Source organism: Lonchura striata, chromosome Z (assembly GCF_046129695.1).
Source record: "Lonchura striata isolate bLonStr1 chromosome Z, bLonStr1.mat, whole genome shotgun sequence".
Taxonomy (NCBI): domain Eukaryota; kingdom Metazoa; phylum Chordata; class Aves; order Passeriformes; family Estrildidae; genus Lonchura; species Lonchura striata.
In genome coordinates this window covers 7,227,315-7,244,623 of record NC_134642.1, presented here as the reverse complement: position 1 = coordinate 7,244,623, position 17,309 = coordinate 7,227,315, and the positions used below count along the sequence as shown (strand labels likewise).

Sequence of the window (17,309 nt, the reverse complement as noted above, 5' to 3'; positions counted from 1 at the left end):
AAACCAAGTGAAAGACTTCACAAAATTTAAAACCAGCTTGGATTCAAAAACTTATTATTATTCCACAGGTTTTTTGAGCACTTCACTGTTTTGAAGGGAAGGGAAAAGCCTATATGAATTCCAACAGACCACTGCTGAACTGGATCACTGCAGGAATCTAGTTTCCTATAAACTCTCTATACTAATCAGTGGGCCACCAGTACATTAATTAGAAGCAAATTATGGTTCTAAGCTAATGAACAATTTCTAAGATTGATATCAAGATTCAAACCTGTTCTGATAGATAGACATATCAAATCAAAGTAGGTATAGCAACTAGATGATCACTTATGGAACTAGCTTGATTAACCAAGAAAAGCTCAAGTTTGTCTCAAATTCAAGTTAAGGCTACAGGAAGTTAACTCTATGAAATAATTTGAGTACAGATCCTCTCTGAATTCCATCATCTCTGGGGAGATACTGGAAAGTTCACAAAATGAGTTGATGGTTTTAGCCTGTAACTATGCAGCTATTCATGTATAACTCTTTGGCTTCCATGGAATATTTCAAAATATAAATGCCTGTGAAGAACTATGTCCAGACCCAATATTTAAGTACTTACTACTTCTTAAAAAGAATGGAAAAAAAAACCCTTACCTTAATAACATCTGCCCAGGTAATAAAATCTCTCAATTACAACACTAAAGTTATCAGTAGTGGAAAACTTCATTCTGGCTACAGCATCAGTAGTTACCTTAGTTATCAGAAGTAGTTCCATCAGCTATCACAGAAATCAGACTGCCCCCTTGTGGTGCCCGTAGAATGTTTAATTTACATTGACACTTTCAGTCACCGTGAATTACTGAATTCTAATATGTTTATTTTCTCTTTCTACTACAGTTACCAGAACTACAACAGATTATAATTCTTTTCAAAGACCAGCATTAGAAAGAGTAAGAAAGGAGATAAAATAATAAGAAACAAAGCCAGAAAGAATAAATGCTACTAATCCTCAACAACTACAGTAAAATGTGTGTTAGAGGATAACTGTTCTTCAGAGCAATACAAACAACTTTTTGCTTATATATTGGACTATTTTGGCTGACTTACCAAACTAGTCTAAACATGTTTAAAGGCAGATCAAAGAAAGTTACTCACCAAAAGTACCATAGAATCCTCTGGGCCCACAAGTGCCAACACCGTATTTCTTCAGAGAAGACTGGGCCGCACTCTTTAATAGGAAAGAATTACGTGAAATGCTTCTACATTAGATTTCCTATACACTGATAATTTTACACCAATGTACACAGATGACTTTTTGTATCATGTAAGATGACCTGCTTCACAGAAAGTATAATAATTTACTGAATTTTATAACTAATTTCACCTCGAAACTTCTTTAGACAACTGTTTAAGCATCACTCATTTTATTCTAATATTTAAGGACATTAAATACTAATCTAACTTGAGAATCAACTAGGTGTGCAATAAGTATACCAGATTAAACTTCAGTAAAAATACAAACTTGACCAGTGCAACATTACGAGATTTATAATCTTACTTTCTGCTTTCATAATATAGGTTATTGATGAAGTTTATGCTTTCTCTATTCTTTATCCCCAGATAACATACAAAGTAAAAGAGGAATAATCACACAAATAGAATAACTGGAATAACTCACCTTAACTTTTTCATTATTCAAAAGTCCAAGGAAGTTAAATGATGCAAAGTTTATACATTCCTTGCCATTAACAGTGATTATATGGGTAGGAGGACTGAAAAACAATTATAGACCTACTGTTATGAATGAAGAGTTGTCATGTTCATAAGCAATTAATACAGGAATTCTGTTTTCAACAACAGAAGGCACACAAGTTTTTCAAGATTCCCTCTTTCTACTTCTTGCAGTTGCCAATCAGTACTTAAGTTCAATGTGAAGTCACAAATATACTCAACAAAACCTATATTCCTATAATTTAATAAAGAAACTGTAACTAGTTTCTTGAGATATTTAATGATTCCTTGTTGAAAATTTAATTCATAGAAAGACGATCCCTGAAGAGACATGTAAAACTTCTCTTTTAAAAGCAAAGTGATATATTTTCAAGAAGTACTAAAAATGAAAAGGACACCTCACTGCTCTTACTTCCAATTGAAAAATTAATTCCAAATCAATGTTTTTTGTCATAAAGCAACCCCAGAATACCTATTATCTACGGATACTGCTATTGAAATACAGGTAGTGGCTGTAAGTGGATGAAACTATTGTATCAGCTATCATTTCAAGTTTCCAACTCAGTTTAATCTGTACTGTTTTGAGTAATTTATATAATCAAGAAACAGAGAAAGTCTGAAAACACACACTACTAGCAAATGAACAAGAGTATAATATACATGAAGCAAAGGGCAAAAATTTTCTGACCTTAAAAATTGTGATACAGGTAAACAAACAAACAAAAAAAAACCAACAAAAGAATTGGAATAAGTAAAATATTATCCCTTTAAATACAAGCATCATATCTGTATACCCTATTCTATAAGCAAACCTGTTTTGGCAATTATATACATCGTTACAATAAGTATTAACTCTGAAACATGTTTTAAGTTTACAGTCAAAGTTACAGTTTACAGCATTTGAGCAACTTGTGGGGAAGCAGCTTAAATATTACAAGACAAATGTCAAGTTTTCCCCACAGCCACTGTTGAGTTTAACAGCCACAACACATTAGCATTCTGTCACAATACATTTCCTAGCTATAAGGACTAGAAAGTTCTAATAACTAAAACATTTTCTGAATCACTCTAAAATATATTTGTTCTATTTTTTAAAAGAGTCAACACTTCCTTTAACTCTACAGTACAGTTTGTTTCAAAATTCTGAAGAATAACAGAAGAATTGTTTGCATCACAGTTAATTAAAACAGGTATAACTTTTACATGGCAGACTTCTCTGTGGTAGTAGAACTATCAAAATGGACCTCACTATGACACTAAATTATTTCAAATTATTAGTGTCAATAGGAAGATATTATGAATGCTTACCAAGTAAAAGCTAGTGACATGCAAATCTGAAGATTGTAAAAAAGAATCTTCAAAGCAATTTCTGAAATAATGTGACTCTTGCTTAAGTCATCAGACATTTTAAAAACTTTGTAACACAAGAAAGCAAAACCGAGCCATAAATTTCCTCACAGAAAAGCTTTACCATCCAGCATTTCCAATTCTGATTGTCCAAAGAAAAACAATTTTTAATGAAGTGTGTGCTGGGTTTGGGGTAGAGTCAATTTTCTTAACGATGGCTAGTATGAGGCTGTGTTTTGGATTTGTGTTGAACACAGGGTTGATAATATAGACATGATTTTGTTATTGCTGAGCAGGGCTTCCACAGAGCCAAAGCCTATTCTACTTTTCAAACTGCCACACTGGCAAGGAAGTTAGAAGGGCATGGGAGGTTGGAAGGAGACACAGACAGGACAGGTGACCCAAAGTGACCCTTTGGTCCATCCACATGACATGCTCAGTATATAAAGTGGGGGAAAGAAGAAGAAGGAGGACATGTTTGGAGTGATGTCATTTGTGTTCCCAAGTAAATATTATATGTGATGTGGCCCTGATCTCCTGGATACGGCTGAGCACCTGCTTGCCCATGGGAAGCATGGCTTTTACTTTCCCTGTAAAACTCTTCATCTCAACCCACAACCCTTCAAATTCTATACCCAATCCCACTGATGGGGGAGTGAGTGGCTGCATGGGGCTTGGCTGCTGGCTGGGCTGAAACCACAGAAAAGTGCCAAGCAGCTACACACAAAATTTCTTTTCAAGTGATTTGTGATGATGTAAGAAGGTGGTATCCAATTTTAGAGGACTAAGTCCATGTTTTCAGGCAATGTGAAACAAATTAATACCAAACAATAGAAAACAACAGAAAAATGAAGGCAAAGATACAATACTCCTTCTCCAACCCCAAATATTGGAAAAAAAAAAAAAAATAATTTGCCTCTTCATAGGCAAATTTGGTCCTGGTCTCTAAAAATGCAATTCATTTATTAAAGGTTTTAAGGCTATAGAAATGCTTAATATGCAATATACTGTAGAATATGGATCTCAAGTATTTGAGTTTAAATAAGTAAACAGGAGTAATTTTGGTTACATTTACCCTGAAACAATGTTGTAATTGAGAGCTGGGTGATCTTTTGGTACAGGAGGTACAAGAGGCTCTGGCTGCCATTCTTCAATCAACTCTTCTTTTTCCTGATCAGGAGAAAAGAAATACTGTTTGAGAAGGGAATTCCCCTAGAAAATACATTATGCATTAATAAACAGTTGATAACAATTATTAGAAACATAACAAGCATTAGAAATCATGTACACTAGAACATGTTACCTTTCTGAAACACTTAAAATTGGTATTATCTCAGAATTTTTAAATGAGAGGCTCACAATTATGAAATCAGAAAGGGAATAAGATATAAAGAAATACAGACCACGTGTGTCTGTGTATTAAAGATCTTACACTATAATCAAGAGATGAGATACTAACATGATGTCCCTGCCAAATTTTAATAAATACTGTTTAATTCAACCTGTTAAATATGAAAATTCTCCTCTACAGTTTATGTAACTGAATATGAATTCATAAAAATTTAATATAGAATGCCTCAATTTATATTCTCAAGTCTTCAAAAGTGCTGTTTCAAGAACACTGGCATAAAAGTATTCAGCAAAGTAACAAGTATGTGAGAAGGATACATTGAAGAAAAACTGTCAAATGCTCAAGAAAAGGTAACAACAACTGCTAAACCACATATTGTACACCTAACTATGGAGGAATACTGAGGTCACATCAATTTTCAAAGTAGCACCTAAATTCACATTAATCTTAGACTGAAACCACAACCATAGCCCAAGAAAGAAAATTCCATCCTCACCTCACAACACTAGTGGGTATCTCTATACCATACTATCTGGATGGAAAATAAAAAATCTAAGACATAATTTTACACTAAGGGTGCTGACCCACCACACTGCAAGCCAGCAGCTGCTACTGTGCAGTCTTCTCCTGTCCAAACATTCCTTGTGCTGGCAGAAGCAGCTAAAAAAACAGACAAAAGCCTTATTCAGATCCAGATGAAAACTAAGTCAGCAAAAGCAGGATGGGATATGTAACTAAACCAGAACCCACAACAAGAGTCCCAGTCCCAACCTAGACTGGCTGATGCTATTGAGAAACCACATCCTGTGTGGCAGTTGCCCAGTAGTATCTTATACCTTGCCAAAAGAGTTCAAAAAAGACTTCTGACAATCACAAAGCAGGACATGTGCTCACGCAGCCTTCACTGCTCCTGCAGTAGTTGTTGAAAGGCCCCAAAGCCCTAATGTATAGGATCAAGAGTTTTGCATTCATTTTGGAGCACAGAGCTGTTGGTTGGTGTTGTGTTTCATTTTAGTCTGAGGTTTTAGCAGGGGAGGTTCACTGAGTTTTGTTTTTATTAGGCAGCAGAATAAATCAGGTGAGAAGTGGGTGCAGCCTGTCAGTTATGGAAGAATAAATAAGAAAAGCTTTATTTGACATCAAATGCCACAGAGGGAAAGACTTCACATCTTTCAGGACTTCATGGTATTTCTTCTGTTTGGGACCTGAACACAGAACATTTTTATATTGCCTGCTCTGCCTTAAAACTATTAAATTCTGTTTGGTTTTTTTTTGTTTTTTTTTCAAAGAAAGCAGAATTAAAACCGTGTAAGCATGTACTAAGCTTTTTCATTCAAGTCACATTTTTGAGCTAAGTGCACGAAATATCATCAAACAGCTTAACTAGTGAGGACACAAGCTTAATTAAAACACTTTTGTCAAGGAGTTTAGCAGAAAGAAAAAAGTATGCATAGATGGACACTAACTACAGTAAATTAGCACATTCCACTTGCAGTTAAGATCTATGAACATAAAGATAATAAGCAATTCCTAATTAGTATTCCTATCCCCCAGTCACACTCATTTCTAAGAAGTGTCTAGTCTTCCCTTTAAAATCTTTTCTGCACACAAACTCAACAGCAGAGGGTACAAGCCACAATGAGACATGGCAATACCCTAATTTTTCTCTTAACGTAACTTTGAACATACAGAATTGCAATTGCCCTTTCAAACAACACCATTTCATTAATTCTAGTTCACAATCATTCTCCTCATCCATTACACAGCATTTTGCTTTTTCATGGACAAATATTTGCATATTCACATCTTATGTCATCTGTTTCCACCAGTTCTTAGCAGAGGAGGGGACTGGAGACATTGATGATTAAAACAAGCACCGATCTCCATCTAAAGCAGCCACCCACTACTGCAGACTAGACACTGCAAACCCTTTCCTCCTTCCATTCCCCAAATACCTCAGTACACTGGCCTGCCATTCTGACTGCTTAGGATAAACATGACCATCTTCCCCTCAACAAAAAGACAGGGCAGAAGCTGACTTTTGTGCAGTAACCCAACATCAAAGTACCTTTAATTTTTACCTCCTAAACAGATAAAATTTCACAGCAATATAAAAAAAATAATTTTCAAACATACAGAGAAACCATCTTTGCAATTCACAATTTAACATCATCAATAGATCCTTGATTTGCATATTTCTCCTTAGTTTGCTGCACTGAAAACATTCACCTGATGAAGAGAATGAACTCAAAACTTTCACTTTCCATTTTCTTGGACTGCAGTGCACATGAACCCATCTCTCAACTTTTCCTCTTGCCCTTATATAATTACTTTTAAATAAATAAAATACACATAACATTATAAAGTGTATCTATTTTATTTTATGGATAATACATAATAAACATGAAAATATAATGTGTAAAATGCTTGTAACTATATTTTATAAATTACAATACACATACCTTTTTATACATTTAGCTTTAGGCTTTCTGGGTCTCTGAATCCTAACCATAAAGGAAGCTTGGTGCAGAGGCTGAAGTCCCCACCTCCATGGGTGTCTCATATTAGAAAGGTGTGGAGGCAGCAATGTTGGTACCTTGCTGTGATCTCCTAGGCATGACTTTTCCAGCCCCAGTATTCCCTGGACTCTGAACTTTCTGACTCTCTAAAGCCTAACCCTACATGTAGTAGAATCTTGAATTTGTTTGTGCATACTTATACATTAAAAAAAAAATTCTAAAATCTGTTTATCTAAATAACATAGATAACCACACGTACATATATGATAGGTGGTAGTATTCTGTTGTGGATTTTACTTTTTAATTGCCATATACCTTGGGTAAGAAAAATATTTGGGTGTAAACACATTAAACCCAAATTATTTTAAAAGTTGTCTTGTTTACCCAGATTCTTAAGGAAAGGTAGCAATTCTGTTAATGAAAACAGTACTTAGCTAGCACTAGCGTTCTGAAACAATGTCATATATGCATATTCTACACTAATATCAAAAGATTAATAAAACTTCTAATTTACTGGCCCTCAGAGTCTTTAATTTCACAGTATTTCTAGACACATGTAATAGAATTTAATAAATTGGCACAAATAATGGGCATGCCAGTTAGAAATTTCTTTCTTTCAAAGTATGTATGTATGCTCATACATAAGAGTACCTGCTTAGGGAGTCTCTACTCAGAATTACTGAAAACCTAACAGGAGCAGACTACCTCTGCTATTCCCTATAGAACAACATCTGATCAGTCTGTGAATGCTGTTCCTGCAACACAGCTCTTAAGGTAAATGTATTTCTCAGCCACACATTAAACATTTGCCTCAAATAGAAACTTTCCAGCCTCCTGACTAGTATCACTCAAAAAAAGTGCATCCCATGCTACTACTGCAATATAGTGGAAATTTTAAAACCAAAGCAAACAACTTTTCCTCCCATTTGCAAGTGGGAAGATGTGACTCTTAGTACTTCAGAAATTTTGAGAGAAAAGCTCAGTATCATTACCATTTACTGCAGAGTAAAAGACAAACAGACCTGTAAGGCACCTTCTTTTCACACATAGCTAAATGCTGCGATGCAAACTTCCACAGCCCACTTCAGTCCTCATTGCCACTTTCTACAGATTTTACTTTGTGTGAAAGCCCATAAGAATCTATGTCTAGCACCCTGTATGGCCACAGACTTATTTATGTTTCCTAAAACACTGAACTATCAGGAACTTACAGTATCAGAGAAGCACTCCACCTTTTTAGTTAATGACTTGGGAGATACTATTTTCTAAAATAAGCAGTAGGAATACTTACAAATATTATTACCAAAGCATAAGAGTTAACAAGTTGAAAGGTGATTTCTGCACTGGATTTCGCAGTACTCTTGCTACACATTTAACTGAACCTACAATCCAACTTCAGGGTGAATTTCTTCATGGTTTTAGAAGCATGACTCCTAAGTGCACTAAGTTGCACAATATATATAATTTCCTTCTTGTTCCCCAGGACTGACTTGTCCTAACAGATCACTAGGATGGCTGTGCAGTAATTGTATTCTTCATTAATATTTATTACATGGAGCCAGCTCTGCTCTGGCAGTACTCCCAGCGATAATTCACAAAGGAACCTGCAGTACCATTACATGAGTGGCTGGCACAAAGGTAGTGTGTGCTCTATCACTTCAGCAGGCCTGTCTCCAGTGGCTCTACCTGAGTAACCTAGTATTTCTTTCTGGTGTGGTAAAGACAGGACACCACAGCATGACTCAAACTAGAACAAGACAGAAAGCAAACCGGTAGCAGTATCCTTGCTGAACAGCTGGCATGTTTCTACATGTAGATGAACACACACAGAAGCCTGGCTGTATGGGATCCCACACTGCATGAAACAGACTGGCTGTGATGATGGGAACTTCCTGCATAGCAGCTCACACAGTGCTATGACCAAAACAATGCTGGTAAAACTTTAAAGTTGTATTTCTTGCTGAACAGCCTTTGCACAGCTCACACTCTTTTCCCACAGTGAATAGACCAGTGCATGCCCGAGAGATTGGGAAAGGACACAATCAGGCTTGCACTAACCAAAGCATCATACTGTATGATGTCACACAGCAATAAAAAGGAAAAGATGGGTTTTAAGGAATTTAGTCACCTTTTGTTTGTGAACTGTCTGATATTGGTCCATCCACTGGAGGTGGTACATGAGACATTATTTGTCTTGTTTTCTGTCTTCTTTCCTCTGCTTATTAAATAATTCTATATTCACTCACAAGTTTCCTTGCTTTTACTCTTCCTTTGCTTTGTAAGCAGCTGAGCAATGCTCAAGCCCACGGGCTTTATCCATAACACAGACTAGTGCCAATTAGGTGCAGATTTTTCATGAAATTTAAGGAGAAGGCATGTCTCTGTGTGTTTACATCTATTCCCCTACACAAAATACATGAGCTCTCTTCACAAGAATTATCTACACTGTAGAAAGAGAAACGGAATCATTCTATGACACTGATATATCAGTTTGCTTAACTCCTTCGATTGTTCAATTGAAGATGTACTCACATTATTCACACTGCTGTGTTTATGCCTGACTTTCAGTGAACTACCTATAGACAAGACCTCTCCTTCCAAATACAGTTCTTCCTAAAGCAACCACTACTTCTGTCTTCAAATGACAATGGTACAGTCAGTTCCTCTTAACTTTCACCATCGTCACAGCCAGCCAACTTGAACACAGGATCAGAACAAAGAGCATTTCACCCGTGCTATTTTTTAAAGGTAACAAGTCAGTGGTGTCTTTAGTAGTCAAACCCTTTGCTGCAATACCACTCACAGCACTCTGTAACTTCTTGAGTCTGTAATCTACAGTGTGAATCAATGTATCCAGTCAATATACAAAGTAATCCTTGGTTGCATTTTTGCTAGTATTCACATTCCTTTTCACCCTTTAACCTCAGAAAAGTTTCTATAAATCTCAGCAAAAGTATCACAACAATAACATATTTGCATGCTTCTATTTTTCAGAAAGCCTGTTAACAGCTGTCCTGATAGTGAATTTTAATATGGTCATCCAGCAAAAGTAAGGTTATTTAAGCCTAAACCATTTCCACATTTTTCCTCCTGACACCCTTCTAAACCCTTTCTTCCACTGCAGCAGACTGGCTACATGTGCAGTCTCCCAGTTGTTTATTGCCCAAAATAATTTTCTTCCCCACATAGCATATTTGTCTGTGTACTTTCCTCAGCTTCAGTAAAATGGTCAGTAAAGAATTAAGATGATGACCTGCAGCTGCATGAGAAAATCCAAGATGCACATAGAGATATATGACCCAATTTCTTACTTTGTAAGGAAAAGACATGTTTCATCTTTTCTGGGTCATAAATTTTCCAAGAGTTGCAAAGAGCCTTTTCCTGCATTCTACTGCAGAGAGAATGACTCTTAAAAGCAAAAAAATGTATCCTCCAAAACACTAGAAATGAAAACTATCTGATACACAACAACTCCAGTAGTTGAACTGTACTAATTTCTGAATGGATAATCTGGGCTCACTTTAAGGCTGCAGCATATCTTCCTAGATGATATGAGCACTCATTGTTTCACCACACTGGAGGTCCCTTTGCATTCATTCCACCTCTTATTCTTATTCTTATCAAAGATGGCAAACTTTGAGTATCCCACAATCAATTCAAACTCTTCCACGCACAAAACGGAACCAGCCATTCTTGATTCTTGCTAAGTTCACATCCTGCCTCCAGTCGTAGAAGCATTTGTGTCTAATTCCAATATCCCTGCCACTGGCAGGGGCAACTTCCACTAGACCAGGCTGCCCAGAGCCCCAAGCAATTCAGCTTTAAACACCTTGCAAGGACTGGGCATCCAAAACCTCTTTGGGCAATCTGTGTCAGTGCTTCACCATGCCCACAGTAAAGAATTTCTACCTAGTATCTAATCTAAACCTCCCACTTTGAAGCCATTCTCCCTTGTACTGTCACTATACACTCTTGTAAATAGTCTCCATCTTTCTTGTAGGCTCCCTTCAGGTGCTGGAAGGCTGCACTTAGGTCACCCCTAAGCCTTCTCTTTTGCAGGCTAATCAAACAATATGATTAATCCCAAATAATTCTCTCAGCATTTTCTCATAGCAGAGGTGCTTCATCACTCTGATCATCTTGGTGGCCTTCTCTGGATCTACTCCTACAGGTCCATGTCCTCCCTGTGCTGGAACCCCAGAGCTGAATGCAGAGTTCAGGTGGGCTCTCACCAGAGCAGAGCAGAGGGGCAGAATCCCCTCCCTCCCCTGCTGCCCACGCTGCTCTGGATGCAGCCCAGGACACCTTTGGCTTTCTGGGCTGGGAGTGCCCATGGCTGGGTCATGTCCAGCCTCTCACCACCAGCACCCCCAAATCCTTCTCACAGGGCTGCTCTCCATCTGCTCATGCCCCAGACTGTGTTGATAGCAGAGGTTGCTCTGATCCACGCGCAGCATCTCGCACTTTGCCTTGTTAAACCTCATGAGACTCCCACAGACCCACTTTTTTCTTGTTCCCTCAAGTATGTCAGCCACAACAGTCAGCTTGGTGTCATGTGCAAATCTGCTGAGGGTGCACTTAATCCCATTATCTAAGCCATTAATTAAGGCATTAAATTAATGAAGATTTTAATTGAGATATTAAATAACAGTGATCCCAGGACAGATTCCTGAGGGACCTAATTTGTCACTGATGTCCATTGGGATTCAGAGACAATGGCTGCTACCCTTTGGGTGAGACTGTTCAACCACTTTCTTATCTACCTACCATCACACCTAATTCTCTCAAATTTAGAGAGAAGGATATTGAGGGGGACCATGTTAAAGTCCTTATACAAGTCCAGATAAATTACCCCAGTAGCCCTTCCCTTGTCCACCACTGGAGTCACTCCATCACAGAAGGCTACTAGGTTGGTCAGGCAGGACTCGCCCTTGGTGAAGCCATGCTGGCTGTCTCAATAAATATCTGCTGAAGTGCTCTCTAGAACACTCTAAGCTTGTTTAATAAGTGCTCCCCAAATGAGGACACTGCCTGCAGTTTTGCTCACTATTATAGACTTGTGCCTACAGTCCTTGCATCCTGTTCATTGATGAATTACACTTAGCACGCATCCTTAATGTGCATCATTAATGAGAATAAGATCAAAAAGCATGTACACACATGACATAGATGAAAATTACATATACCCATTACAAATACCCATAAATCTCTTTCACAGACTTTCTTTAGTACCAGGAAGAAATTTCATTATTTTATCCTATTTATAAGGGGTTCACTATTCTGAAGCTCATATAAACTACTCCAGGGACATCCTCAAAACACACTTTACTCATTTGTGATAGTCTACAGCCAGAAGTCAGGAAGAAACTCCAGTCTTCATAAGTACAGCTTTTTTTATTTTCTCAGAATGACACTGCAAAAGTAGAAAACTGCTGCTAAACACAAACAATTTTTGTGGAATTCACTGTAAACTCTCATGAGTTATAACTCATAGACACCACACATACAGCTTGAGCATTTTTCTACTATCTACAATCTTACATTTAATTTTGCTTGGTGGGCGTTTTTCACATAGCTCTTCCATTTTTAAAATAAAGCCCTCCATTCAGCAGAGCTAATGACAGCTTTTCATAGCTTAACAGTCACTATCATATCAGTTTTCTTATTTCTCAGACTCTCAAACACAGTGCTACTTTAAAAGCACAAACTGACATATTTAAACTCCTGAGTCCAAAGTAAGCTCACCCTTGGAAGGAAAAGAAAAACCAGCAGAACCATGTATAATGCAACAGCGGTTCAACACCCAGTACATCAATCTAAACTGTTTCTCTAAAGAGAAATAATTTTTCCTCATACCTTAAGTGTTAGATCAGATCGCTCTTGAAGCTTGTATGTCTTGGAGAAAAGAAGTCTGATTATCCATAGTATTAGAATTCCTTCTAAAATGAGATGGTAAGCTGGAGCCTGAAAACAAAAGTAGAAAAATTAGTCTAGAGAGAATTCTATTTCAAGCAGTGTGACACAACATTTTGTCCCTACTAGCACACCCAGAAAAAAACCCAAAGCTGATCATCAGCTGATATATTTCTAAATCAGTAAAAATTTTAACTATATGAAACGGGAACGTTTTGCAGCTATTACTTGTAGCTATTAACTTAAGTTTGAATGGATTTAGTCTGTTGTTCATGCACATAATTTGAATACCAAGAGTAAAGGCAGTTAAGTCATAAAACAGGTTGCACCAGTCAGCACCCATGAAGGCAGGCAGCCTTCAAAACAAGCAGAAGTATCCTGAGACCCTGAAAGTCTGTGTCATCCATACAAAGCCACTTCAACTCTCCATCTTTGTAACCTACAGTCCACAGCCGGGACAGCCAGTATTTACAAGGAAAGACAATTCTATTCTTAGAGTCAGCTTCTGTCAGTTTAACAGGCACTTTGATCAGGTATAAAACAACTGAGTCAGCTCAACTAGTTTTGTCCTTTTGTCTCTTACTCTCTTGTGTGGACACAAAGTGTGTGAATACACAAAGCAAACCAGAGTTGATGCAAGTTAAAGTAATCTTCTTTGGGTGCTTGGGGGACAAAAATCAGTTTGCTCTGGCAGTGCAGCTGATTTGAAGTAGATGTGGAGTTACTGGATACCTAGTATTAATGATAAGTTTCGTTATTCCATTTCAGAAAGGCTCCTGTCTATATTTTTAAGACTAGAAGTGCACACAAACCAGCATACCCCCTCTTCAAGTCAGGGGAATTGCTCCCACCCATCAATAGTTTTGGTGGTATCTGACCTGCCAACAAGGCAGAACTTACCATACATCCAGAAAATAAAGTAAATTGGATGCAAGCTTTTAAAACGAGTAAAGAGTCCTACGGCATATCAAACTTCAAATAACAAATGTTACCTGTTGCAGAGTACCTGCGTACCAAACATATTAAGATTACATACACAACACATATGACACGACATGTAAAGAACACACAGTATACTGCCACTGAGGTCTCTGTGCTTTTCAGTGCCTACAATTCTCCTGGGTTCAGTGCACTAGAGCGATGCTACCTGCTTCGTTAGCTAAGCACTTCTATATTTGGACTGCAAATCTTGCATACATTCTTTAGACCCTTTGCTAAAGGAAGGGACACAAAAACAAGGCCTATCATCAGGACATCCTTTTCAACATCACGGAACAAAGCCTGGGTACAAACACGCACAGCTGATGTCCTCCAGGAGGGAACTCAAGCCCAAACATTTAAACGCCGTTTCTTCCTTCGCAAACGACATCTGTAATTTACAAACCCTTACCCCAGTAAAATCCTGTGAACCTTAAGGCTTAATGCTCTCCTGCACGCCTTAAATGTCATTTTATAAACCCGGAGAAATAAGACGCGCGCGTATATTTTCAATGCACAGCCATGGCGCACTCACACATCCTCACCATTCAGCGAGCGCAGCCCGACCCCGCAGCACCCGGCTCCCGATCCACCACCCAGCACCACCCACCGGGGGCAGCTCCGGCGACACCTGCCCGCTCCCCAAGCCGCCCTGCCCGGCCGCACCTCGTAGAAGGCCTGCACCATCTCCACCAGCACCCACTGCTGCCCCACGCCCGCCATGGCCGCCATGGCCGCGCGCCGCTTCCGCCCCTCCGCCCGCGCGCCGGGGCGGGCCCCGCGCGGCGCGGCGCAGAGCGCCCCCTTGCGGCCCGCGCGGCCCTCACGGAGCCCTGCGGGCGGGCTCCGGGCGCGGCGCTCCCGCCCGCGGCGCCCGGCGGCGAGCGTGAGCGGGGAGCGAGGGGAAGATCGGGGAAACACTGACTCCCACAGTCGGTCACACGGACTGGGACCGCGGCTGACCATCCGGTCCAACCTCCCTGTTCAAGCTGGGCCATCCCATGGCGTGGCGCTGTCTCCAGACTGTTTTTGGATCTGTCCAATGAGGCAGGCTTCGTAACTTCTTTGTGCAACCTGTTCCATTGTGCAGTCACCTGCACAGTAAAGTTTTCATGTCCAGGTGGAACTTCGTGTGCTTCAGTTTCCACCCGTTGCCTCTTGTCCTACTGCTCAGCACCTCTGAGAACAGCCTGACTCCATTCTTTTGTGCTGCTCTTTAAACACATACATAGATGCACCCTTCAGTGTTGGCTAAACAAAATTAGCTACAAATTGAACTTGCCGAAGAAGATAAACGTGGATGTACTAATATGTTTCCTCACCACATTTCAAACCTGGTGCTGTTTGTTGAACTTGATGGAGTTAGCTTGGTGTTGCTTCCTCCACACACACAGGCTTGCTCAGCCCCACGCTGCCCTAGGTGCAATGGGGCAAGGGGCAGATCCTGTGCTTGTGTGCCTCAATATTACACTTAACACCTCTGTATTATCTGTAACTAGTGAATTCATTGCTGCAAGGAACAATTGCTCAGACACTTGGCTAATGAAAAGAGCAGCAAAAACAAAACCTGAATATAGTGGAAATAACGGGTAAGTTCAAATAAGAGCAGAAATTGCTACATTAAGAGTCTTGCCAAAGTGAGTGGCCCTAAAAGCCAAAGATTGTTGGGAGAGATAAATGACAGGAAGAAAAGTAGTACTTTTGAACTCTCCCCACACCCAGGTGTTGGGAGATGGGTCAGTCACTGTGCATAGCTGTGCAGGACCTGAGCAACTATCTAAAAGTCAGTGGAGAAGAGGAGCAACTGGAAAGAAGACTGCTTGGGAAGTGAGGTAGTTGTTAAAGATGATGTTTGAGAATGGTTTCCCTGGAGCTACACAACTGCGGAGTGCTTCTGATGGTCTTCTTGGACAACACAACAGAGGCACACCCTTGGGTTTTCACTCACTAGTCTTCACTGTGGTTGGGTGAGAGAAACCTGGGGCAACAGTTGAAGAAACAGTTGATAGCAAAAACCTTGTAGCTGTTGCTAACTACAGACAAAGAGTAGCTTACGATTTTACAGTAGTGGATAGTAAAAATCAGTGAACTTCACTTTCATGCTACTTGAAATGCATAATAGTTAATCTCCCTGAGTTTCTGAACTTAATTATATACTTGTAAAATTCCAATCTCTGCACAATAAAGAGAAATATGTGGTTTGAGGCTATCTGAAAAGTCAAGAGAGACAATAAATATGTCTTGGCTTTTAGTTGCATGAAAATCTTGTCTTCACTGTTAAGTACTTCTGTGGCCAATGTGTCATGCTGGAGTCTTGGACTCTTGGGAGATGGCTGCTATACCAGCCTCAAAAAATGTGTCTGGTATGCAGTCCCAAATTGCCCCCAGTAGCATGGGCCACATGAGTTGTCTTGGTGGGCAGCAGATTGAGTCATATCTCTGCTCTCATCAGATTCTGACTTTCAATATTTGACATATATATGTACCATTTGAAGACTAAAAAACTGATTTTGTGAAACACCAGATGAATTGTTTCCAGCATGAAATGCAGTGAAGTTATTAACATGCTAAGCAGTAATTCTTCTGGCAGTGGATTCAGAGTTCCTGGTCTGGATTATCATAGTGCTGGGTCTCTCATAATAATGAGCCTGTCCCTATTGCTCAGCAGTTTCATTGTTTCAACACAGGGCAACGGCTGCTAATTGCTTTAGGCTGCTTTACTTCTGACAGTAATAAAGTGAGGGAGGTAAAGGGATAAGTCCTTCGCAATGACAGTTTATGACTGGAAAGAAAGGGGAGAGAAAAAATATCTCCAAAATTAAAGACCTGATGAAAGCTATTGAGATAGTTCCCTATAAGAATTTCTGGTCTGTATGTTTCAAATTCTGTATTCCCTCCATATTCTCCATTTGCACAGTATTTCTAAAGTACTCTTATTTTGGATCTCCCTCACCAACTGACTCATTTCTCACACACTGCTTTGAATCCCCAGTTCTCCTGGGTCAACACTAGAATTCCAGCTATCTGCTGTAGTTCTCTGATCACTCTAGAAAGTGAAAAATAGGATTAAGTATGGCTAAGAATTTTATTTTTTTCCTATCACAGATGTACCCAGTGCCAGTTATTTTTCTGTTATTTTCCTCTTTGCTCTATTAGCTTTTCCTCTGGCTTCTTAATTTTTGCTTTATCAAGTATGAGATAGTCAGACCTTCTATTGACCTGGTATCAACTGAGAAGGGGAGAATGGCATGGGGAAGTGGCACATAACTGTGAAGGGATGGTGGTACTTGCTGTCATCTTAGTTGTATTGCTGTCTTGGAGGTATGTGTCTAGTGGGCAGAGACATGTGGGAACTGGTGGGAAAAGTTCCTGAGGGTCATTTACTTCTTCCCTGCCTTCTCCAACCATAAACACGGAAGGGGGGTGATGGTGTTGGAGAATAGAGACATAAGGGAGTGTTTGCAGCTATTCTCACACATTCTAGGTGA

The 17,309-nt window shown here is 39.3% G+C and overlaps 1 protein-coding gene across 1 annotated transcript in view; it reads right to left on the bottom strand.

The window, feature by feature from the left end:
• The window catches only part of SPTLC1 (serine palmitoyltransferase long chain base subunit 1), a 32,572-nt gene extending 17,983 nt beyond the window's left edge, over window positions 1-14,589 (bottom strand). Inside the window, exons 1-5 of the mRNA XM_021530397.2 lie at window positions 14,488-14,589; window positions 12,787-12,894; window positions 4,136-4,230; window positions 1,661-1,754; window positions 1,138-1,210 (exon numbers count right to left, since the gene is read on the bottom strand). Coding sequence (XP_021386072.1) covers window positions 1,138-1,210; window positions 1,661-1,754; window positions 4,136-4,230; window positions 12,787-12,894; window positions 14,488-14,553 — 436 coding nt within the window. The 5' untranslated portion in view covers window positions 14,554-14,589. The remainder of the gene's footprint in view (window positions 1-1,137; window positions 1,211-1,660; window positions 1,755-4,135; window positions 4,231-12,786; window positions 12,895-14,487) is intronic.
• Between the last annotated feature and the right edge of the window lie 2,720 nt (window positions 14,590-17,309).